The sequence below is a fragment of the Labrus bergylta genome, chromosome 17, assembly GCF_963930695.1.
Source record: "Labrus bergylta chromosome 17, fLabBer1.1, whole genome shotgun sequence".
Lineage (NCBI taxonomy): Eukaryota > Metazoa > Chordata > Actinopteri > Labriformes > Labridae > Labrus > Labrus bergylta.
In genome coordinates this window covers 16,008,897-16,035,470 of record NC_089211.1, presented here as the reverse complement: position 1 = coordinate 16,035,470, position 26,574 = coordinate 16,008,897, and the positions used below count along the sequence as shown (strand labels likewise).

At 40.1% G+C, this 26,574-nt stretch overlaps 1 protein-coding gene across 13 annotated transcripts in view; it reads right to left on the bottom strand.

The window, feature by feature from the left end:
* LOC110000216 (formin-binding protein 1) overlaps window positions 1-26,574 on the bottom strand; it is a 68,581-nt gene that overhangs the window by 3,825 nt on the left and 38,182 nt on the right. For 2 of the 13 annotated variants that reach the window (XR_010668974.1, XR_010668975.1), the window contains exons 7-20: window positions 23,813-23,827; window positions 21,055-21,183; window positions 19,553-19,699; window positions 15,504-15,689; window positions 13,803-13,991; window positions 11,063-11,155; window positions 8,331-8,345; window positions 8,005-8,040; window positions 5,058-5,167; window positions 4,598-4,730; window positions 2,800-2,920; window positions 2,492-2,683; window positions 1,001-1,695; window positions 602-647 (exon numbers count right to left, since the gene is read on the bottom strand). Coding sequence is in view for 2 of the 13 variants with exons in the window: in XM_065965315.1 (XP_065821387.1) it covers window positions 637-647; window positions 1,537-1,695; window positions 2,492-2,683; window positions 2,800-2,920; window positions 4,598-4,730; window positions 5,058-5,167; window positions 8,005-8,040; window positions 8,331-8,345; window positions 11,063-11,155; window positions 13,803-13,991; window positions 15,504-15,689; window positions 19,553-19,699; window positions 21,055-21,183; window positions 23,813-23,827 (1,536 nt within the window). In the remaining 11 variants the exon portion in view is untranslated. Of the gene's footprint in view, window positions 1-601; window positions 648-1,000; window positions 1,696-2,491; window positions 2,684-2,798; window positions 2,921-4,597; window positions 4,731-5,057; window positions 5,168-8,004; window positions 8,041-8,330; window positions 8,346-11,062; window positions 11,156-13,802; window positions 13,992-15,503; window positions 15,690-19,552; window positions 19,700-21,054; window positions 21,184-23,812; window positions 23,828-26,574 lie in introns of all 13 variants that reach the window. The other 11 variants (XM_065965315.1, XM_065965316.1, XR_010668976.1 and 8 more) reach the window with 11 other exon arrangements.

Here is a 26,574-nt window from a genome sequence, read left to right as displayed (position 1 = left end):
AGATACCTTTTTAAAGATAAATGAAGTCAAAGACAGACAGTCTCCCCAAATATTCAGACATGGAGAAGAGGAAGAGAGAATCCACTGCATGTATGAAAAATTATGGATGTGATATGCACAAACTGTATGTGTTAAGACGCCCTTTAAAACGTACTTGTATAACCAGTCACTTAAACCCTATCAATTTTATCTGGCCTGAAAGTTAGGATTCAGCCTTTGTACTTTGCATCATGCCAAACGTCAAATCACGTCATGATAAGGAAGAAAAAAAATCCTCAAATGTTGCATCATGCACCTGATTTCAAACGTTCTTTTCATGAAATGTGTATTCACAGCCCTGACGTCCTCCAAGTCACAACAACCCCATGCTGTGCCAGTAACAAGCCACCAAAGCTGATCAAAAGGAAGCTAAACAAAGACTTGTGTGATGAGTTATGAAAGAAATGATTCCTGATTTGATGCCAATCTTGAAAAGTAGCACAGAGTATCTCATAGTTGTAGCCAGGTGGAATGACACACCATGCTCTCACGATTCAGAGATCCATGCAAGAAAAAAAACCACAAAACGTTTTCAGCTCCCCGGATCTCAGCCCAGTCTCACCGTAGAGCTCAGATAATTCTCCCTCCTGTATTCCTCTACCACTCGCCTGGAAAAAGGACCAGAACAGCCCAACACTATCATTATCAAAAAGTCACTCAATAGAGAGAAAATACACTTTATAGAGGCAATAAATAACTAAGTTCATCAATCATTGTAGAGGGAAGGATAATCACAAGTTTTTCTTGTAACAGCACTAAGATTAATCTGCAACATGCAACTTTTGGGGGCTTAGTTTTTATTTCTTTTTTTTGCCTAGAAAAATATTTTTTTGAATCTGTTTTCATATTGTACAGCAGATTTAAAAGACAGTTTCATGATTGCACATCAAGCATGCTGTCTTTTTTTTTGTAGCTACAACAAGTGATTGAAACACAATAACTTGCGTGATGATGTTCATACATTCACTCAGCAGAGTACAGCCATTAATCCAATTGTCGGTTGAAAACACGTAACAGTTTTTTCAAAATCTGAAATATTCACAAAAAACAAAATGAAACAAGATGTATAAAAAATAGAAAATACTGTGTGTTTGAAATGTTCTCGTGATCATTCTGTGTCAGGATGTGATTTGTCAAATCATGCCGAGCTGCGCCTGTGGATGTCATATTTTACATGTATGACCACTAGGTGGCACTGCAGTGAATAAGAGGTGAGAAACTAAAAGCTTTTTTTTCACACACGTCTTGTACAAAACATCCTCCTGCTCAAAGTGTTGTTTCATAAACCCGACTTTACAAAGAAAATGAAGTGACACACTAAAACTATCTGTCACAACTGTCTGAGGCACAATGTACTTATCTGATTCCCCATGGGACAGGAGACAGGAAGTGTGTGTGTTAGGGGGCATTATCTTATCCGAGCTAACAGTAACGCTCTTCCTGGTTCACAGGAACAAAAAAACGCACGCTTGCTCAGTTAAATGTATGTCATAGCACCTTTGGCATTTGTTTCCAAAAAGACCTCCACGTAGGATGTGGGGACGTATCCCTCCTCCTCCTCGTTCCTGCGCACTCGTGTCCAGCCGTCTCCTTTATCTTCTTCTATGACGTACAACAGCTCGCCCTCTGCCACTGCGATGGTGCCTTCGTTATGACCTGTGACAGACAGGGGGGACAGAAGAGAGAAAAAAGATAAGGATACCACGAGTCCACCCTTGAATTAACTTCATATAGAAGGAGTTTTTTTTTTGTTTGTTTGATCTGAGGACAAAAAAGAAGCCAGACCTGCTGATGTGTTGTAGGGAATGTAAAAATAACACTACAATCTATTCAATGTGTTGTTTAGCTACAGGAGATAGTGCTAATGTGTGCTTAAACCATGACAGTTTGAAGTCACTACAGGTGAATATTAATGTGCAACATTTCCAAGCAGTCTTCCCAGCCCTAGTAGGTGCTGCATCCAAAAAAACATAAAAAAAGCAAAACAAGATCCGCACACATTGACAAGTGACGTTTCGAGCCAACATGCTCTTTCCCAGACTTCATTAACCCTAACCCTTTATTTTGGAAGAAAACATTTCTAAGTATAAGTGTTCAAACTTTGATTAGGCAACTGCAGGACTCCATGGTTTCAACCCCAAGATTAATCTGAATCTTAAAGTATCTTACCTCTTAAGGCACATTTATAGTTTAAATGAATGAAAACTAAATCGTTTTACAAGTTAGTACTTATTTAAAATACAAATCTCTTGTGGCTCAATGGGTTGAATAATCCCCCCCTACTCATCATTTAGTGAAATCAAACTCCTCCACCTTGCTTTTCTAGAAATCAGGTCCCTGTCTGCGTGTTATTCTAGAAATAACACGACCTTAACAGCTGCAACTCATTAATAAAGGGCCCATGCGTTCTAAATAATTCATATATTTTCACAACATCTGTGTGTTTTATTACCTTCGAATGGGTACAAGGCTTTGCAGGTGCCGATGGTGGGCAGGGTCTCCTCGTCGTCAAACTCGTCATCGAACTCTGGCGTGGTGGACGTGGGGACGGGGTTGGTGTTGGGTACGGGGTTGATGTTGGCTTTCACCTGAGTCTCTGAGTTCTGCTCCTCTGTGTAGCTGCCATCTGGGCTGCTCAAGGGCCAACACACATACAGTAAATATACTGTGAAAACATACATGGTTTTCTTCTGAAGAAGTGAAGCGTGTAACACCTCCCCAGTGTGATGTTTGGTTGTTTTCGTCAGAGTATACCATACCTCTCTCTGTCCTGCGCACAGTTGTTGCTCACTGTTGTGTTGTTCTGGGTCTCATAGAGTCCACTTCTCCGGTGTGTATCGCTCTTGGATGGCATCCGTTCCTCCACCTCTGCTAACCAGCCCTGAAACACAAACAAAGAATTTGTATGATTGGTCTACAGCTTATCTTTTGTCCTGCGTGACAACTTAAGAGGGCCTTTACATGAGTCAAAAACCATGACAGAAAGAAACAGCTCCTTCTTCCTCTCCAGAATATTTGCCTTTTATATCATTGTCTTGGTGAAAATTCAATTCTGATTGACTTGATTTATTTCTTGGGTTTATTCAAAGACCGCAGATTAAGCTGTTTGGTTTGAACTGTTTGAAAGTTTCTTAGTTAACTTGCATTACTATCACAATGTTTCTAAAATGAGTAACGGAAGTAAAGGGATGAATTCAAAGCCGTGGTTTACGATATATTTCAACCAGCTGGTAAGCTACGTATCTCCTCAGTACAACAACGAGTGAATTCAACATTTCATTCGACCCTTTTGGAGAGCTTAATGCAGCTGAAGAACTGAAAAGTGACAAACATTTATTTATTTTTTATTAATGAGAGGGCTGACTGCAGCTCTGTGCAGGGAGAGAGAAGGCAAAGAGAGACCGATGTAACCCTGTGAGAAGGTCCGCTGTAAGCCCTGATAAGGGACAAAGTTGTAAATGAATTCCGGATACTTGTCATCCAGAAGAGAAATATCCAACTCATTACATGATCTCCCGCTTAAAAAAAAAGAAAGAAACTATCGTTTTGTGTTCTAATACCAGTTTCTTTACCGCCTTAAATGTTGTTTTTGGTTACCAGCAAGAAAATTCTATATCCTAACTTATTATCAACTGGGATCAACTGTTTTCAGGTAGATAAGCATGTGACAACAACAAATAAACATCAGTACTCTCTGATGTACGTCGCTTTGGATAAAAGCGTCTGCTAAGTGAATTGTAATTAAAAAGAAACAAACAACGACAGTGCGCTACTAACAGAGAGTGATGTGTCAGTTAAAGCTAGACACATTTTAGCAATCAGTGTTTTTCCACCCATTATATGTACATTTTCATATCACACACTGGTTATGTAACCATGGTTATGTAATGGTTCCAAAAAATATTGATTTGGAGGCGATGACCTAGCTGGTCAGCTAGCTAGTCTCTTTGTCAACAATGCACTGTGTTACCGACTTTATGTCTCAAACTTGAATGTCAAGTTGTATCAAAGATTCCTTTTAATATTTGAACAGATAAGAACATTTCCTTTACATTAAAGCTTTATTGGGTTCGGTCAAACCCTCAGGTCTTACCAGGTAGGGGAGTAACAGATGGAGAAAAAAACTTTGATTTGACAGCATAACGCGTGACATCCTACAACTGGAGTCAATATGTTTGTGTTTGTTTGTTTTAAGCAAGAGATTGTGGAATAAGTTGGATATTTCCCTTCTGGAGGTCAATCATCAGGTATTTATTGACATTGTGGAGGCCACTTTGTCCCATATCAGGTCTTACAGCTGACTGTTTCACAGGGTTACATCAGTCCATTTCTCTTCGCCTTCTCTCTCCCCTGCACAGAGCTGCAGTCTGCCCTCTCCAGCTGCAGCACATCTTCTCCTAATATGGACGAGTAGCAGACTTCTCTGGAACTACCCCAGCTGGAGATGTGTGTCTGAACTCCTCATTATTTACTGTCTCATGTAAACCAAACAAGATCGCTCCGCCAACACTAACACTCACACACAGAAATGAGAGATTCACACAGGCACCGCACTCACCTCAAACTTCTGAACTTCAAACTGGAGCTTCTCTATGTTCTGGCCTATTTCTGATAGCCGGGGGTCGACGCTGGCCGGGTCTCCCATCTGAGGGTTCTTCACGTACACATCTTTCATTTTAGTCAGAGCATCCCTGGGGAGGAAAAAATAAACAAATCAGCTCAAGTTTGAAAGTTGAAAAAAAGGGTCATAACAAATTTCCATGGAAATATTTATAGGAAAAGGTCCCTCGCGCCTACCAAAATCTTAAAGAAATATTCTGTTGGTACATCCAGGATTGTTTTGGATCAGTATGATTGAGAGTTTTTAAACAACTTCTTGTCGTAAACATCAGAGTTTTGTCATCTATGATACATTTTTAAAGGTCCTGTATTACTAAAGAAAAGAGTATCACAACATGCTTATACAATGTCAGCACTGGTGAACTTATTTCTAATGCACAGTTCAAATGAAAAGATACCTCTGGTCCATTTCTTTCTGAATGTCCTTATTCAGGTCATCCAGCTTGCCCTGCAGCTTCTTCCTCCTCTGCTCTGGTGGCAGGTGGCTGAAGTCCTCGGGTCCAGAGCCCTGAGACATAAAAAGGAGGAATAGAAATGGGCAAGAGAGGAGAGAAACCATGAGATGCAGAAACAGCAACTTTCATTATTCATTACTTGCTGTGCTGCTGATTTCATAAGGGCTTTTTTCTAGTTAGGTGAAGTATCTCCCTTTTGCTGTAAACCGTGTGAGCCAAGTCTCTGTGAAAAATCTATTTCACAAACAGGGCTCCTTATATGTTCAAATAATAATTGACCTGAAGGAGATACTGCAGCTTGGGATGTTTGTCTGCCTGTACACTTAAGGCCTTTTACCTATTCAGTCACTGCGTCTAATCTAGTGCTCTCTATGAATGCATCGGAAATGTATTACAGTATAAGCACATCATATTATTGCTCATATAGGGTTTCAGTGTGAGCTGACTAATGGCTTGAAAGAGGTCTGTACTGTGTGTTCTTGAACTAAAGGTTGTGAGAGTGAGAGGTTTGTTCCTCCGTCCAGGTGTCAGATTTCCTTTTGAGAAGGTTTCCAGTCTGAACTGATGAGTCACTTCTCGGCAGTCTTTCAAATTTTCTATGAACATGATGCATCAGTATTTAAGTCCTGAAGCTTGCTAACTGTTAGCTGCTAGCTCACTCTGTGCGGAGACCCAAAGAGCTCAACATGAAATGATTATCCTTTCCGTCAGCTTTATAAAATGTTGTTTTGGTTTCCCATTATGGTTAAGCTGAAGCCTAACACTGGTAGACTCCTCTAAGTCGGCTTTAGTCTTGTACTTTTTGATTATTTTTCCATCTTGAAGAGTGAGATTATAGAACAACAAAGTAAAGGCCAACAACAAACTCTGCTCACCTGCGTGGCTATGTGCAAAACATTAGCAAGATATCAGCGATGATAACTCAATGAAAATGCTAATGCTTTACAAGTTTAAGTTTAGCGTGTTAGCATGCTAACATTATACTGACTATCAATTACCTAAAGTACAACTGTGACTGACGGAAAAGTTGGTTTGCTGGAATTTGGTCTGAGGGTTTAATTTCTCAGTTAAACTCTTTGGAGCTCTACAGAGCATGTCTTTGACTTTATTTAACAAGTTACAGAAAAGATAAAAGGAGATAAATGTGCTTTCTACTTTAGGCCTCTCTATCTTTGCACGGACTGAACAGGTGAAGGCCTCATCGGATCTCATTGAGATGGGTCACAACCAGTGTTAATCTCGTCAACGAAATAAATGACGACAATATTCGTTAGTCAACTATGACGAGACGAAACTCCGCTATTTGACAAATTTGATAAATAATATTACTTCATCATCTAATTGACTTTGACGAAACGAAAAACTACATTACAAGTGACGATTGTAATCAGCTGTTCTAAAATCACTGTAAACCATAGCATACTTCATCAAAGGTGTGCATGTGTGTGGTGAGTGCAACAATGTGCAGCCTGGAGCCTGCAGGTCCGTGAAGCCCCCGCCCCCTAGAGCTTCTGATAATAAAAATAAAAGCTCGCGTCTGATTTTGTTGACTAATTGACAAAATTAAATCAATAACAAATGAATAATATCTGACTCAATATAAAGGACATTTTCGTCAGGAGACTATGACTAAATGAGAAAATGGTGTGAAGATTAACACTGGTCACAACAGGATATCAAATGCTGGAGCTACAGACTTGAGGTTCACTGCACATTAGCCAGGTCAAACACAGCAGCTAGGTTACCATGGCAACCTTACCCCTTCTCCCTGAACCATCGCGCAACACTTACCGGGGGCATGCAATAATAACAAAGATCGTGTAAATGGTCATGCAGAGACATGCTCCTTTTTCTCAATGATACATTTCAGTGCAGAAATCATGTATTAGTGATTACTAGTGATTACACATGCTAACATTCTCTGTGGCATTCAACAACACATGAAATCACCTGGGTGAAATGCACAACCAAACTAAAACTATGGGCAAACAATTTGACTTACAGTGATGTGATAAGTGTGACTTTGTATGGAATCAGGAAGTGATTTCAAAATATGATTTCAACGCACAAAATGATGAAAAAGCATCAATCCTTAAAAGACCTTGTTTACATTACTGCGTGAGCTTAGTGCTCGTTTTAATGCATCGACACGCGCTTAGGTCTGCACGCTTAATGTCAAAGAAGCTTACAGTTAGCTGAGCGTTGTGGTGGGAAGCTGGAAAAACGACTAGCCCGGCTCTGTCCAGAGGAGCATTGATAGCCATGACTTTCTTATAACTTAGCAGTAAACTGAAATAACTTCATGGGCTATGTCATTATGCACTAATAGAAAACATTGCCTGCTAGGAGTGTTAGCGAACATGCCTTGGATCTTTCTTTTTCTTTAATCCAGAGTTGGAATCAGTCTAAACATTTTTATAAGAGGCTTTTTACAGAGCACAGATTATAGACACTCAAAAAAAAGTGTTGTAACATAAACACTTTTTAATACCTTTGGATCAACACGACTATCTCTAACTGTCCTATCCTTTGAGTCATAATGCAAAAATAAGCTAAGCTGAGCATTAGCTTGTCCTAGCTTCATTCATATGAGAGTGATATGAAACTCTTGTGCTTTATTCTAATTATTCCTTTAATCATCAGAGTATTAATGACTTGATATTCATAAGCTGTGAAGGACTGTAATCAATCATACATCATTTTCGGTGTGTTAGCTTAACAGATCATCTTTCTTTAATAAAACAGGCATGCAGTGTAAGAACACGAGTGATCAAACTCTACCTACGATCAGATTAGTATTTGTTAACAGGACACACAATCTGTCGAGACAAGGAGGACTACCAGACAGACTACGAGACAGACGGATAAGACAGAGAGTAAATCTGATCACCTCAATGAGATTCCGGACGTGGGAATTGAGTGTGATCTGCGTCACAGAGATCACAGACACAGTTTGGGAGAGACATAAACACAAACGGGACATACAAACAAACAAAACAAATCAACATAAATAAAGACAAGGACAGTGAGTCTGGGGTCCATCGTTGTGTCAGCACAGCAAAAAAAAAAAATTCAAATACAAACTTGCAACCAAAATAACAACAAAAGAGAGCACAACGGCGTACACAACGTTGTTAACAATGTGTTATAGAGAGGACGTGACATGCGTGATACGGTCATGCCGCTACGGTATTGAGGTTATACGGTCATGCTTACCAGCTTGAGAGAAAGCTTCATGGGAGGGGGGGGGGGGGGGAGAGAAAGAAATGGCGAGGAGCAGGAGAGAGAAAGACACAACAGAAAACAGTCAGCATCAGAAGAATATCGCAGCTATTTGTTTCATCCTTCTTTAAATACAAGTCATTCAGATGTAGCTTGTGTCAACGCTTGACTCTGCCAAACTTCACCATTCAAGGAAAAGACGGGAAAAGCACTAAAAGGCTTAAGAACATGGATTTCTTTTTATGTGCTAGATGTGTCAAAAAAAAAAGCTCTTTAAGTAAGACTTTGAGCTTTAATACCTGCTCCCTTTTCCTTTGAGGTGAAGTTTAACATTTCTAATAGGGTGAATTAATGAAAAAATGAGAAACAAGTTTGCGAAAACAACGACCTACTGCGACAAGCACGGAGGAAAGAATGAGTCAAAAAACTAAGGGAAGACAGATGAGAGTAAATGTAAAGAAAGAAGAAGTAGGGAGTGTGGATGCAACAGGGACAGATGTGCCCTTTACTCCTTGGTACAGCTCTGCTGTCATTACAAAGAGAGGCAGCAGAGGGCACCAAAAGCACACATCAGTAGATCCAAACGTTGACATGGAGGCAGATGAAGACAAGCTGGAGAGACACTTTCAAAACCAAAACCAGACTATCCAAACTCCCTTTTTTTTAAAGAAGAAAATCCACACAGGCAAATATTGATCTCAAAGTAAAGTAGACTAACAAAGGCAGGAAATAAATGATGAACTAAAAAGCAAGGGGAGACAAAAGAAATAGTCGTTTACAGGACTTGAGAGTTGTTTTTATTGAGAGGTTTTCTGTGAGGATGTGGTTATGTTTTCATCACAAAGAACAGAGTAGAGAGCATTTGAACACTCATCAGCTGGTGGAGCTGCAGCAGGTGACTTGTAATCCTGTTAGAGGCTCACAGGCTGGTGCACTGAGGTGGCTCTACTCACTTTAGTCCACTAATCGAGTCATCCACCTGGAATGGCCTGTTACAGTCTGCTCTACCTTGTGATCCACACTCTCACCTCCCCCACCTCTGTACTATTCCTACAGTCCCCTTGTGAGAAGCTTTACTTACAGAGCACCAAGAGTCATTTAAATCTTTCCTCTGTATTTATATATTCTGTAACTTTCTGTGAAAGTTGAGCTTTGTTTTTTGTTTCTATTGGGTCAGGTACAGACTCAGTGGATTTAGTTTGAGATGTTCTTCGGATAGGGTTAGTTATTGTCTACAGTTTAAAGTTACAGGGACAAATGCACATTCATGACGTTTCTGTAATGTGCCAGTTGAGCCAACATGGCTAATTTTCAACTGTGGGTCCCTGGGCAGGTGAGAGACAGAGCAAGAGACACACAAGGTACGTCATAACAGAGCAGCAACACTGCACACATAGTCCGGCACATATAAGGCACTTCATAGCAAGGACAACAATAGACTTCATAAAAAAAAAATAGACTCAAAAGGAACAATAATGTACATGTAGACCGACAAGAAAACTCCAGGGCACGACCTTTAACTCCTAAACTTCTTTAAGTTTGTGACAAGGTCATAGTAAGTCAAACATTAACAGCTTTGTCAAAGAGAAAAAAATCATTGCTATTGATGCCTTCTAAGTGTTTAGAAAGATGTATCGATATAAGCCTAGTTTAAGAGAAATTATCTTCATTTGAAATCACTGTCCATGCATCTACATGAAGAATTAAGATTTACTCACAAAACATTTTCACATTTTAATAATGAATAAGCATCGCTGAGGTTTATAAATAAGGATAACTTTTCATTGTAATAAAATGATCCATGTCAGAGATTTGGAGTAAATTCTCCACCTACTGCGTTGAGTGCATACAGTATATTATGTCACCTGAGAGCTGCTCCTTTTTTGTAGCATTAAACGGCATGGTGCTGAATGTGTTTAGCTCTGACGTGCCATCCCAGTGTGATTCTAAGAAGTTTGATAAATACCAGCCCCCTTATCCTCAGATGAACCTCAACTCCTTCCATCCCCCGGACAGACACAGATATACAGGTATATTTCAGCTCTTACAGACACAAAACACTGCTGCAGTATGGCACACTAGCACAAATAAAGCCGTGTAGGGGTGAATTCTGGGTAATGTTGGCTTAACCCAGACCCAAAGTGTGACCAACACCTCACCTTTTACTACATACGGCTTAGAGTGACATTTAATTAACCAGGAGAGGGCGATTGGAAGCTCGGATGATTAAGCATCCTCACACCCATAATCCCCCACTGCTTTAGGTGCTTGTGACACTTTGTGAATTGACCCCTTGTTGATGCTCGGTGAGGGGAAAGCCCTAAATCAGCTGCGTGGATGACGAGCAACAAGGAACCCTGAAGCGGATACATGTGATGTGGGATGAAGTCATCATCTCGTCAGAGCATTCGTCCAGATTTGACACGTGACAGGGCCATGTGATCAATTCTCAGAAAGACACACACACGCAGACACACACACACACACACACACACACACTGGCCTCCTTTGTGAGGAAAATTAGCCTCGTTAATTGTGGCGAACATCCTCATCTTAGAAACGGACGTCACACAACTCAATTTTTATTCATGAGGCTAGTGCATGTGCTGTACACGGCTTTTACTGACCCCAAACACATCCCGACGCATTCAATATTCATTCCCTCTCTCTTCCAACCCCATACCTGCTCACATACACACACACACGCCCATCACACACACACTTACAACATATTGCCTTGCTTCGAAAGCATATGTAGGTCGACCCAGAGTCCTCTTCATTAGTTCTTTGTTATTAATGAGCGAGCACGGGGATTGCTGCTGTGGTGGTTGTCGGAGAGAATACAGCTTCGTCAGTGAGATCAGCACCGACTCTCTTACAGCTCTTATACTCTACACGCTCTTAATTTGAACTCCTAAAACACACATGCCTTTCGCTTATTGCACAAGACACATACGCACGCACACATATATAGTTGCTGTGGATGGATGAGACAGCGAATATGCCCCACACTAAGGCTCTCCTGCAAGGGGGGGGGGGGGGGTTGACATGCCTCCACTGAGCAAGAGGACACAAAACACCACCTCCACTGGCACAACTAATGCGATCCTTAATGTGATACTATGTTCTCTTTGCAGGAGGTGGGAGGAATACAATCTAGTTTTCTTGATTAAACTCGATTTATATCATGTTTACCATCTGTTGATTGTTTACAAATCTTAAGCAGGGTTTACAAGCAAGGAATAGAATAAAAAAACATGATTCATTTGAGTTACAGATGAACATGAAATCCGACAATCTGGCCTGGTGTGTACAGTACTCCCCAGCAGGGTGGTACTAGCTCTTAATGATAAAGTAACTAAATTACCATTGCCTGGACTGTGATAAGTAAAAAAAAAAAAAAAAAAAGAAAAAACAAGAATGGATGGACTGATGAGTCGCCTTCCTTTTAGACAAAGAGCTTCAGCTGGTAACAATGAAACTCTGATCAAGTCATCTGATCACATTTTTCATTTAAAATGCATGTGGTCATGTGATGGCCAAAGACCTGGCACATTTCATATATTTTTTAAAAACGTTTTCAATCTCAAACAAAAACCTTCTAGTGATCCAGATTTTAAAATACCTTCCAAGACCTGCTGCTGATCAAACATTTTAATGAAGTGTCCCTTCTCAAAATGAGCATCGGTTCTGTATTACTGGACTGTGTTGTGAAAGTTAAGCCAGTTAGCTGGCTTTGAGGAGCTGTATCTAGGCCTGTTTGTGAAAGAGCCAAAGAATTAAAGTAAGCCGTTCAGAGGAGTGAGTCCCAACTGTCTGAGTCAGTGCGGCACTAGGCTGCCGTCCTTAAAAGACTTGCTGTTGTTTTATCGGATTAACCATGCAACTTCTGCCTCCTTTTACTGACCTGTCAATATGCTAGTGTTGATCTAAACAGAAGCAAATGATGTGGTGAAGATGTACTCTAAATCAAACAACATCTATACACATGAAAACACGAACAAGCCTCTGCCATGAGACATGAATATATGTACGAGTTGATACAATGTGTTTTCATGAAGTAAGAATGAAGGTGTACAGATTGATTTTAAAAAAGGGATTTTTTTTTTTTCTGCTGTGATAGTTTTTCTAACTTCTCATGGGCTCCAAAGACTTCATTTGACCTTTTTCATCTGCTCTAAATGTTACAGTAAGGTCACACTTCAATCACTTGAAATCAAAAACAATGCATGTGATTTCACTCTTTTTGTTTTTTCTTCTTTATGGCTCTTCTCGAGAGCTGTTTCAGCACTTCCGCTTTTAGAAACGTGCAATTCCTGTTTGAAAAAATTACGCACTTCCCTTTTCTTCTGCCGACCTTCAATCATTTCCTCTACGATACGCTCGCTCAATGGGCCGTCGCACCCACAGTATTGTTCTTGCTCTGTGCCTTTTTCAGGCGTCATGTTAGCACTGATTCAAACTCTCTGCCTTGAGTAACTGCTGCCCTTTTAAAAATCAGAGTGAATACAAAAACTATATTTGTGGTCTCCGGAAGGAACACGTGAGTTACCGCCCATTCCTGAGGTCAGGGAGAGATGGAGGGTGTAACAGGAAAAGGTGCTCTGACCTGCCCCCCCGACCCAGTGACCCAAGTACGAACACACACTGGACTTGAGATCAGTTACTGGTGATGACACCCACCAGGACCCTGGTGCTGGTGCTGATTAAGCCTTTGCAGTTGCTGCTTCTATGGAAACAGTGATAAAGGAGTTCAGGAGGAATTTCACAATAAGTGCAGCTCTTAAAAAAGGGATCTAACTCGATGTTTTTTCCCTTTTTTTTTTACACTGAATCCGGAATCATTCCATACCCAGTGTTCACTTCACCCCTCGTTTTATCTGCAAAACAACAAAAGCAAACCGCCGCCTCCAGCATAGACTGCAGATGAAAAGTGCGCAGGGAGCATCTGCAGTCTCCATGCTAGTGCCAAGACTCTTAGGCGTCTTGCTAATCAAAGGGGGAAGTTGGGTAAGAGGAAGGGTTCTTATTGTGAGTACAGAGTTAATGTGAAGAATGAAGGGACATGATGGAGAGACTGTAGGTGAGTAAGACGTGTACCATGGATTTGTAGTTTTTTGCACTACATTAGCATGCTAGCGGAGCAAAAAAAGTCTGAGCACTGTATGAGTGAAGGTAAAAGGCCTCTTATGTTGCTGGTATTCACTGATTATACCACTAAAGGAGTTATACTGCAGATTTTCAAGGCAGTTCTGAACTGCAAGGTTTGGAAATAAAAGTGTGTAATGGCTCTGTTAACAATTGAGGTCACATTGCCTTCATACAGATGCTTTCAGTTACTTGGGTAATGATTATGATACCTTTTCTGTTACTTCACCCATACAGTGCAGCAGGTTCACAGCTCAGATACAGGTGTAGAGACACACACGCACACATGCACAAAGCTAGCTGTTCACACACACTTACCCCTCGCCTCAGGCTCCGGAGGCAGTGCATTTTGGGTTTGGAGGCCATGAAGTCGTTGAGGCGGTGGGAGAGGGGCTCCTTTTGCTGCTTGGGAGATTGGGAGTCGTTGGGAACAGCAGAGGGTGAGGGCGGGGATGTGGCTGGGGGGGCAGGTGGGGGCTGGTGGGGGGACGTTAACAAGGACATAAGCTACCAGTAAGAGGGGGGGGAGCCATGACGGAGGGGAGGAAGAAAAAGGAGGAGGAAAACATGGAAGAAGAAGAAGAATAAAGGGGGCAAGAATCCAACGAAAAAGGAGGAAAAAAGGAGGGAACACAAAACGAAATAAATAAGCCTCCTACAAATATTAAAAAAGAAACACACAACAGAAAAAAACCCAAACAGAATGTAAAAGACAACCGAAGGAACGCCAAACCTTGTCAGTTGTTATGTTGTGGGAATGAAAAATTCAAACATATTAAAACATAAAAAAAACTGTTTAAACAAGGTGAACAGAAACAGAGTGAGTAGGAAGCGTAACATGTGTTAAAGCAAGCGTCTGCGACAAAGCGAACAGCAAAGAGTTTGAGTCAAAGCGCATGCAGGCGCTCGTTCCCCGACCTCGACACATGCCAGTTAGGACGAGAAATTCCCCATGTCCCCGAGGACATCAGCCGCTGGATTTTTAAGGTCATCATCACAGTTAGATTGAATTACTTATTGTTGTCCTAAAAAAAATCTGACTGCATTATTCATCCCCAGTAGTGGACGAGTTAGGAGAATAAAGCAGCTCGCATGCACGTTCAAGTGATTTAGAAAGCCTTCTTACAAACACAAAGAGGGTGAAAAATCACTAAAATCCTTGATTTAGAGAGTCAGCAATAGTGCTTTTATACTTAATTTATGTTTCCGTTACATTTGCATGCAAGCGTAGAAATACCACCCTGCATCAGAGTAGTAATACCGCTGAAATGAATCCTGATCTGAATTAAGTGTGTAGTTTTGGGAGGTTGCACAATGTGGATTAAAATGAGTTCATACACCATTTTCTGTTGACATAAAGTACTCCGGGTTTCTCCTCTAGGATTGCACACACTTGCTTCCAGCCCTTCTTACCCACGCACTCTCAGTTACTCACTCATGCATTGCTCTATTTCACCACCAACAGTGCCAACAGCCCATAAGACAGTCAGAGATCAGTTTTTTTTCTGTTCAGAAGCAGGAAACTGAAGGAGCTCGAACACCAGGAAACTGTTATTTTAGATCAAGTTAATGTCTGCCAGTTGAACCCGTCCACAAGATAAAAGGTAGAAATGCATTAGTGTGTGTTACAGAAGAAGGGAGGCTCCCATTATTGGTGAGTGTGGATTGCCAGGGAGGGGGGGAATGCGTGGCTGCTAATAATAATAATAATAATAATAATAATAATAATAACAACAACAAAAATGGCAATAGTAACAATGAACTAGCAACACATTTCTTAACTTAAATTAACACAAAAAGGACATTTAATACATAACCAGGGCTAGAAATGTAACAGATACATATGTGACACTGAACACATATATTTCTACAGTGTTGCAGGACACAACCAACATTACTTCAAGAAACCTCCCCCAAGTCTAAAGTGACCTCTAAGCGAGAAAAATCGTGTTAAAGCGGAAATGTCAGCCCACCATGGTGCGGCAGGTTCAGATGTGAATGTGTGCACTCGTGTGTTACCTTGTTCTTGTTCTTAATGAAAGGCCACAGTTTGCCCTTGCTCTTGCTGACGGGCTTCTCCTTTGTCTCTCTGGACAGGCTGGTCTCAGACGCCGTCCTCTTCATAGCTTGGCCGTAGTCCTCGAACTCCACATCACCGGGCGGCTCGAACCCGGACTTATAGGACTCCACTACCTGCTGCGAGTCCTAGTTGAGGGGGGGGAGGGGTTGCAGAAATCAGCAACAGCTTCATTCTTGATTTATTTAGATAACACACCGCCCTCCTGCAATATGAACTCACTGTAGACTTAATAAAAAGCTTTTTAAATCACTAACAGCTATGTCAGTGAACTCATTTATTGAATACAAGTTTACAGTTTAATTTAATGTTGACAAAAAATAAATAAATTGAACTTAATTCATACTCTTCTTATATATTAAAGCACGTATGCCTAAATTGGCTCAGTTAGACAGCTAGTTTACAGGGTAATGGAAAAACAGCCATGATTTAAAAAATTTCAATTAGAGTTATCTGAACATATTAATGGGACGGTATTGAGAAATGCATGGAGACTGCATCTTCTGTTTGGATTTCCTGAATTAAGCCTTAAAAAAAAGTAGCATTTCTCCACCAAGACATGTTAGCAAGGCCGACATCATTTAAGTTTCAGGTTCTTTGGACATGTTAACAGCCGAATCAGAATAAACACATTACTCTGGGTTTTAACAGACACATAGTCTCTTACCAGTTCACTCTTAGCTTTTTGTGTCCCAAACAAACTAACCATCAAACAGCTTGTAAAGCAGTTGTTTATCTCAGCATACACATCTGCATGTAAACAGGAATATTAGTGAACATGTTATTTACATTAGCCATGTAAATAACTTGTGTTTTCCGACTAAGGGCCATAACTAAAATATCTACTGTTACAATAAAACTGTTATACAGTAAGACATGCAGATGGACTATCGAGTTTAACAAAGGAAGAAAATGTGACCATATTGATTTCTTAGGGAATTTGGACTATTTCTCTTGGAGCTTCTCTTCCATCTTCCATCATCAGCCACTGACCACTGTATCTTAAGTGCAGCTGCAGGCTACTGGTAAGAAAGGCTGTCGGCTTGGAAGTGCGTTTTCTTTTGGCTTAGGACCCGTGCAAATAGGCGGGGGGGTTACTGATTCTGCTTTTATTATTTTGATAGAAATCGTTAAAAATTGTAACACCTTAATGCATTTTTATTTTACATATAAACTGAATAATTAAACAATGCAAAACAATGACTAATGGGGGATGTCTGTGTGTTTAGATTGACCGTCTAATCAGTACGCCAGGTGATAAGATGCAACACAATAGAGGCCTGGTGACTCTCTTCTTTATGGTAGTTTTTGACTGATGACAGTCCATGAGTTTGTCATGAAAGGAGACAGAGAGAGAGAGAGGGAGAGATAAAGAGAGACTGTCGTTTTCTATTTTGTGGGCCACTGAAGAAAGAGGAAAAGACCCAAATCTGTCAAGCGGGAGTTATGACAAAAACAGTGAACACAGCCAGGCTCAGAAACAGGAAGAAGAACATTAATCATGTGCAGTGTGCATCAGCCTATCTAAGCTGATAAGAGCCAGGGGGTCAAGAGATCCTGGGGTGTGCAATGTATACATGCGGCAAGGCAAGTTTGTCTATATAACACTACTCATAGAGCAAATTTAAGAGCGTTACAGAGTTAAGAACAGGACATTAAGAACAATAAGATAATTAAAAGAAATATGATATTAAGAAGTCTCTGACAGGAAGAGAGACAGAGAGAGACTAAAGGAAGGAGCATGTGATGTGTTATTCTGTGCTGTTGTTTAGTGCTGCAGACAGTCACAGGATGGAGTCATCTCCCTGGAGCCGAGCCATGCACTCTTTCTCACACACAGACAGACACAAAGACACACACACACACACACACACACACACACACACACACACACACAAACAGACGCACACAAAGACACACACACACACACACACACAGACATACTCAAGCACACACATATACTATGCGATGCCTGAGGATAGTCTTGCTTTCTGTCATACGGCAGGCAGCCAACATGTGACATCTCAATATATCACACAGCTCGTTTTGTCTTTAAAGTGGCTAAATGCTGTCTTTTATTTTGAAATCAAAGTAATGAAACCGTAAACAGCCCTTTGATACGAGTGCATATCAACTCTGTGAAAGTGTATAAAACTTAAATAGACAAACGCTTGTTTAAAGCACAGGAAGTACGATTCAGCTTCCTCCTGTTTCTACAATGTGTACAAACATTTCTGGGAAATAGCATTACTCTCCTTCCAACAGAGCGTTGAATAACCAAATGTTCTAATAATCCTATCTGGCTGTTAAATATAAGGCTGTTACTTCAGGGGAAATAAATCATTTGTGCATGTGGAACTTATTTGTCATTTATTGTGGAGGGGGATGTTTTTTTACATCAGTCTTCTGAGTCCTTCTTTGGAAAATACAGCGTATGTGCTTCTACTAAAGCTTGACAGACATTTTGCTCTTTGTTGATATGGGCCTCATGCAGATATATATTTGTATCAGCCTGTGAGTTTTTCTGATGTACCGTAAAACTTAAAATAAAAGCCCATCTCCATTTAGGGCCCAGTCCTTTTTACTAGCCCGGTGCTGCTGCAAGTTATGACAAATAAAAGCAGGTCTCGATTAGATGCCCTGAGGCACTTATTGTTGAAATAGATCAAAAATAAGCAAAAAAAGAAGTGTAGCAAGTTAGCCTAGATGGGCTTGTCTTACAAAGCAAGATTAAAATAGTGATTTCTATTATTTCTTTTTACAATACACTGTAAAATAATCTTTCTGGTGTAAATTTATTATTTTATAGTCCTTCCTTTCTTTGCTGTGTACCAGTTTGGTTTAAAAATAGTTGAAGGCCTGTCTCGTATTATTGCCGGTCACAAATAAAGGTAGGGTCATTTCATAGGCTGAAATAAATTAAAACCCAGGCTATTAATTGGAGTTTTACGGTATGCCAATTTAAAGGCTTTATATGCGATTTTTTGATCCAGCAGATGTCGCCCTTGAGCACCAGCATGAAACCAAAACAACGTGCGCTTCATTGTTGTGTTAGCATTCTAATGCTAGCGATCTTTATTATGCTCGTATCTTCACACTGCATGTAAATTTACCCGAAACGATCTAGAAACGCTTACGTGACATTCAGTTAAGCAGTGAGTACAGTTGTTGTTATTCTTTTCTCTAGTCCCTCAATTAAACAACTTTTATACGCGAGGGGATGCGCCGGCCGGCCGTCCTGGCGATGCAAACAAAGTGAAGATAGGACTCGGAAAACTCGGAAAGCATCACAGACAGTGGGACTCGGGCATTACACCCATTGTAAACAGTCATGACCCACAAAGTTATTTTAAGAGGATATACTTGATTTCTGCTCCATTTAAGTGTGAAAAATCGCATATTAAGCCTTTAACAGAACATACTGTATATGTGGAAAACAGTGCTCGAGGGGATTGAGTGTTCATGTCATCGAATAGTTTGTACATCTTTATAAGGTTATGTTTCTAAAAAGCTGCTTTGTGAGTACCTCTGCATATTTATAACAGTGCCAAATCTAGGAAAATTCACATAAAAAGCCATCTTTGAAATGCACTTAATCTGCCATTTTATCAGTAATCATTGATATTTCATTGCTCCCTTAAATCAGTATTATTATTGTTCTCAAAAATCAGAGTCTAGCTTATACCGCACAGGTTTTACAAGTATAAATGCTAAGGTCCACACACATACTGAATCATTCTTTTAAGCTACTCTCTTGGTTTACAACACCGTCCTCCCACAGAACTTTGTTGTTCACAGGTTAGCAGTTTTATTTTGAAAATACCCCCCAAAGAGTAACAACCCACTGCCACACTTGTGGGTCAAATGAAAGCCTAAACGGTATAGTGTGTGGGCTGTGACTGACACCCTGGCTGAGTGAGTAATGTGTCCCATATGGTGGTGTCTCTGTGTGTGTGTTTGTGTGTGTGCACATCTAGTTGTGTATACTCACAGTCTTGGGCTCGATGGACTCAGCTGCTTTCGTCATGCCGTCTAAACATTTCCCCACGATTGGCAGCACTTGGCGGTCCACGTCTGCAAACGTCTTCATGCACACTCCTATCCTCTCGATTCTTTTCTCCTCCATTTCTTGAAGTTTCTACATAAGAAGGAAGGCACAGTCATCTGTGAATACAAGGTTTCCTGGCTTGTGGCATTAAAAAAGTTTTACATTTAAAGGACTGAAAGGACTGTCATTCGATAATGAGCATCAAAGATCTGATATACTATCTGTAGTATGTAGTAAGTATAAATCTTGCTTTAAAAAAGCGACGCAATAAAGGAGTGCATTTTGAACACAGCTTTTTATTAAGTCAATGATTAAAATGATCAGTCATGAAATCCAGGCTGACCTCATTGATTGTTTGAAGCCTAATTGTAAATGTAAAGGTTGACTCCTCTCTGGGGGGTGGGACAATATAACTACTCTGCAATATCTTGTTGTCCTCACTCGTGCTGGTGCTATATATCTATTGGCCTCATGACATGAATGGTGGACTTCATGACATGAATGAACATAATGTGAACTGAAGTTCATTGGCCAAAGAAGAAGTTGACAGCGGGATAAAATATCAAGAAAGCAAAAAATCCAAAGCGATGTACATCAGAGAGCAAGTACAACACAAGCTAGGATCTAGAACAGAGGAAACACCTTCATTAAGTGCAAAACGAACAGCTTTAAGTCCGATTGGAAAGACACGTGCGTCTGACAGGCAATGCACAGAGGTAAAGCACAACATCGACCACTGTATCCTATCGTGCGTTACACTGCGATTCCCACCCCGACTCTCCAGAAGAACTGCACTGTTATTTAAAAACGAGTAAAAACCAAGAATAAAGTCACAAGTTTAAAACCCTTAACTGGAAAAAGAAAAAGAAGCATCAGCTGTAACTTTGTTGTGAGCAGCTAAATAAGATTAAACTAACATGAAGAGTCGGGGACAGACATGGAGAAAGGTACTATTATTCTAGGTGTTTTAATGAACTATATCAACTCTTAACACCGGTGTGATTCATTTGGACGTACTGTGTTGAAATACCAAACAGCTTGTACAAAATAACTGCACTCTTCATAATGATGCATTTTTACCCATTAGAGGTTCCCGCATGTTCAGAGTGTATTTTTAGTCATCGACCCAGAGGGGAGTGGGGGCGGTTGCATTGAATTCGCAGGCCAGCTAATGATTGCACATGAATGCACCATTCTGCCAGACCTCTCAATCTGTCTGCGCTTTCAGATGCATTTGCACGGGGCAGGTTGTGAAAGAGTGAAAAGATCAACACAAAACACCAAAAGAGATATATCTATGTTAGTCTGGTTGGCAACCCTAAATAAATCTGATGTATGGGAAACAATATTTACCCAAGAATTGTAGGTTTGTTTAACAACTTAAGTGCAGATATCTACAACGGCATGCGAGTGTGGGCCATATGTTGCCGAGCTGTCATATTTACCTGAAATATGTTGGGGATAACAGTGAAGTAATGTTCATTCTGCTCCTGGTTGAACTTTTGCAGGTAGGCGGAGTAATCGCTCTTACTGTCAGCCGCCATCTGGTGCCTCATCTGAGCTTGCTGTCGTGCCTGAAGAGAAAAAAAAACACAAACATGCACATCAGAGACTCGCTCACTTCACCAAACCTCAGTGGCTCCTTTTTAACACTGACATAAGGGTTACACATACACACACACAGCCAGAGCATAAATACCTACAAGAGTAGACACATTTGTGTGTAAGGGTGTTCGTGCGTGCACATGTATATAAACACATAAACACAGAGCCCTTGGTCACAGGTGCAAACCCGAGTCGGGCAGCTGCAGCAGTTATTAGCGTCAGACTTTACTGTAAGTAGGACAAACACATAAAAGGAGAAACAACAGGCTGCAGAATGGAGGGATTTGGATTTTGATTGCCCGCCCAGTCTGGCCTGTCTCTGCTGTCGATAATGTTGATTATTTTTAAGCTAGCTGAGACTCAGGGAGGAAAGGCAGGCAGTCAGAAACGCAGCAGGAGCAGCCTATTATAGATCCAAGGCAAGCAGATGGAGATGAGATTATCTCAGCTAGACAGCATGTGGGGTGTGTTTATGTGTACAGTGTTCATGTGTGTGTGTGTTTGTGTGTGTGTGTGTGTGTTTGTGTGTGTGTGTGTGTGTGTGTGTGTGTGTGTGTGTGTGTGTTCAGGTTGCAAAGTACTCATATCTGTTTCCTCTCTCCATCAGATCTGAAGTCTGTCCAGACATGAATAGTATTTTCATTGGGTCAGATTTAGCAAAGGGTGACCTTATGAACCCCTGACAGCATTTGGCAAATAAATGAATATAGTTACACTGGAAATAAATAAACGCAGCCAAACTGCAAAGAGTCAAACTTAAGTAATATGAAATATCTTACATTTACATTTGTACTTGTGTTTTGTCTGACAAGATATTTCTTCTCTTGGAGTTTTTAAATAAGCGATTTCTCTTTTCACAATCTAATTTATCCTTAATTCTGTGAATAAGATAAAAACTTGTAAAATAAATTAATTTAACCTTGGATTAATGTCTCCAGGAAAACCATTGTCATTCTTTGCAAAAGTAAATCGAGTCAGAATTACTTTTTTTAAAGAAGAATATGGTTTTAAACTCCACGTATTGGAGTTTTTTTTTTTTTTTTATCCATTTCAAGACAATTAGAAAAGTGTTTTGATGTTAAATTGAAGCAAACTTTCCTGCGTGCGGAGAAAATTATGTTGTGTCTTCCCTTTGTAACAGACGAATGTGTTTTTGCACTAGATTTTACTGTTGGCTATTTGAGACATTTTTTACTCTCTTAAAAATTCTGTATGTATGTATCTGTTCTATTAGCAGATCATTTTGCTGATATGAGGTTGTATTTAGACTTTTTCATTGTCGTTTCTTTCTTGATTTAGGGGCTGACTTTATGCAGTGCATATGCTGGACAGTGGATAGTAGTGGGAACATAAAACCTGATCTGTCAGCGTCCTGGGGGAAACATTAAAAGGACTTCATCCAGTTTTCACCCACACACCAATCAGAGGCCGAGAGCAGAGTCTCCCACACTCACACACACACATGTGAGTAAGTAATAGATAGACATACTAGGGAGCAACAAAGAAGGCAGACATCAGAGCAGAGACACTTGTCAGACACAAAGGTATGTTATTTCCAGCATTGGGGGGCGGGCAGTTAATTCTTTGGTGGAAAATGATCGTCACAGTCTAAGAAATGTGAAATCCAGAGAAAATCTAAAAAGCACATGGGAAAGTCCAGCTGGTTAAAATCTACTGCATGCCTGTCTGTGAGCAGTGAGCGTGCAGTTGTGCATTGGTGGCTGTGCTTTGCGGAGTGAGTGCATGCAAAGTGTGTTGCATGTGTTTGGGCAATGATGAGGGTACACATTGTTGCCATGGTAACTTTGCAAGACAACAAAACCTTATAGCAAGCTGCTGAGCATGCAGCTGCATCACATCCTGTTGTCACTTCCTTTATAAAGATAGCTTTATTTTGTGTGTGTGTGTGTGTGTGTGTGTGTGTGTGTGTGTGTGTGTGTGTGTGTGTGTATATATCTATCATCTTTTCTTAGTTATTAAATTAGGCTTAAACTAATGATAATTTCCACATCTGAACTGACTGATTCTTTTCAGGATTAATTAATTGATAAGCTATGAAAGGTCACACAACTGTGAGATTTTTGATCACAACTTCCCAGAGCTTAAAGTGACGCCTTCAGATGTCTTCTCTTGTACAATAAAAGTTTTGAAACACGCATAAAAGGAAGTAAGTAATAATTTGAGAAGCTGCACACAGCTATTCTATTTATCATCAACATGATTGGAAATGATCATTTCTTTTCATAAATTCATATAGATTAGAATACCAATTGCGCCCTACTTTGCATCTTACTTTCTATCCTTGTACTTACGCAAGATTACGATGAAAGATGAACAAACTCTGAATGAAGGCTGGTATGAAAGCTGTCTTTTTACGCAACATATTCAGCATGTCTCTTATAGACTTCTTCTTACATCACACATATAACCCAACGAGACAAGGCCACTGTACGAGGAGCAGATCACAGAACCAGACAGGACAGGGCGTGTTAGCAGTGACCCGGGCAAGGCCGTGTGTGTCGGGACACGAGTCGAGACAGTGTGTGAGTTCCCACAGACACCACAGGCTCTCTCTCTCTGTGTGTCTGCTGGACCTACCTTGTGGGAACTTCGCTTCAAGGCGTGGCATTAAATAAATATACAAACACACAAAAACAAAAAGAGGATTGTTAGCCGTTTCCGGCTAAACAAGAAGTTGCCACAGATTCACTTCCTGGACCACCAGGCGTGTCATCACTCAAAAGGGGGCAGTTGGTATCAGAGAAAACAAACATAAACACAACTTACATGCCTGTTTAGTAAACCACGCTCTATTAGTAGAGGCAGAACAGAAGTGGAAAGGAGAGTGCCTTTTTTCATGCTCCACGTGTAAGTGTTTGTGTGTGTGTGTGTTTGTGTGTGTGTGCTGGGGGGCCTATAAAGAACAGGCTTTGTGGATATCATGGCTGTGAATGCAAACCACAAATTGAGGGATTTGTTTACCAGAAGAGGAGAGGGAACAGTAAAGTTAGAGGTTTTCTCCAGAAAACCGCAACACCTCAGCTTAACAAGAAGCAGCTTTTTGAGCATCACATAAAAGACCGATTCTTCTCCTGGAGCTTGACAAACTATATCTTCGGCTGATTATTTCTAATCATTACTGACAAGTAGCTTAACTGAGAAAGCTAATTTATTCACTTGTTACATTTAGCAGTAGGATACAAATGTACACGGACACATTTACGCCTATGATTAATCTAAATGCTCTTTTTTTTGGGTATCTTTTCTTCATCTCTTTTCTGTCAAGCTTCAACTAAAACAAACACTCTTAGGTTATAATATTTCATCTCTCGCTCTAAATTGAGACACTCGATCTGTTCAAACAAACAAAAAAATCCGGCAATCTAAAAATGACAGTTTGGCTTTTGCTTAACTTTCAATATCACACAGCACAAAAACGTACTTGCATTTATATAAATGTAACTGTTACAACAAGCACATATCAAAATGATATGACGCATCGCAGCTGGAGTGACAAAACCACAGGACTCTAAATAAAAGAAACATATATAAATAAGACACACACACACCCACACAAACACACTTCCTTTCCCTTTTTTTATACAGCCACACCTTCACACACGTTTTCTAAACTCTCTCTAAAATCCCAGTAAGAAAGAACTGATAGTGCAGATACAGTATGGCACCAACCAATCAAGTACCTGTTAGAAAAAGAGACACTTAAGACAAGGATTTATCAATATGTGTGGGAAGAAAGATCCTCTGCAGTGAGTGATATGAGGGGATCTATTTTTTGTTCTCGAGATCTTTTTTTGTAAACAATTGAAATGTGAGTAAATGTGAAATAGAGAGTGGATGCTGGTCAAAGCTCACACAGAGAGGAAGAGCAAATAAGAAAGTTATTATTATCTTTTTTAATAGATATTACTATATGTTTTAGCAGAATGTTACTCTGAAATACATCTGTATCCCTTGTGTGGATGGCGTTGTCTGCAGAACTATCTTATTGCATGGTGTGCCTGGGGATAATACAGGGAGTGATTCACATATATTGAAGTCAGTGTGAGTTATTGAAGGACAGTACAGATGGTTTACTTCCTTTCAAAAATGTAATCACAATGTTTACATTACTGCTTGCCATTATCCCAGTTAACAAAGGATATTTTTACCTTCCTTTCATCACTTAGCTTGTATCTGTTTTTCTACAGCTTGAACGATACGGATCACTATTTAGGAGGATTCCTTGGATGATGTTGATCATAACTCACAAAATGGTAAACATTCAAAATACTCACAGGCTGCAACTTTCCTTTCATGTTAAACTCGGGGCGAGGAAACAAACTGCTGTTATCAAAGGAATAAAGTCATATCGTGGTGTCCCGGGTTTAAAGTCAAACACAAACAGGGACTCCACAAAATGTCAATCCTTTTCCAACACTCACGATCGATGGGTAAATTATAAGATAACTGAAAGTAAAAATCCAGGGGGGGATGGGGCGCCAGTGGAGTAGGTGTTAGTTTGCATGCCCTATGTACAGATGCTGTAGTCTTTAAAGTGGGTGACCTGTGGCTCCTTGCACTCTCTCTTTCGCTCTCTCTCCCTAATTTCCCACTCTATCCACTTTCCTGTCAGTCCAATAAAGGCATAAAAAGCCCCCAGAAAAAAAGAATCCAGATACATTTTGGGCCATATAACAAGTAAGAATAACATTTATAATGATCCATTACTTTGAAAAGATAACATCTAACGTTAGTATTCAACCTTTTTCTAGCTAACATTGTTGGATCCTGTGTTTGATGTCAGAGGAAAACTGCCACACTTCTGATTCTAGATTATTATAAGTCTTCAGGAAAACACAAAAAATTCCAAGGAATTATAAGAGGCATGTTTAAGAGTGAGTTATTTCTTAAAGCTTCAAATAAACCCATTCGACGATTGTAGTATGTGTCATAACAACTTATCCCCATTTATTTAAGAGAATTGGAAAGCAGTGAAAGGGAAAACTTGGTTAAGTATCAAGAGTCTCTTCAAGATTTCCAAATAGACTTCAGTTCAGTCAAAACTATTTCCAAATCTCTACAAAAGAAAATATGTTGATTTATTTTCTTTGAAAAGTAAAAAAATAAAAAATAAAGTACGGCACTAAGAAAATCTGGACTTCTAAAGCATGATGTGCTCCTTCAATTTGGTACATTCTAGCTAAACAGTAAGATATCCGAGCAGCATTTAAACCCCAACAGAGACCAGCTCAGTTTGAATTTTAGTGAGATAAGCAGCACAAGTTTTAACAACAAAAAACTATGTCTCCTTGAAGGGTTGAGTGGGATCTTTTTTTAAGAATCTGGTGTATTAAAGATCT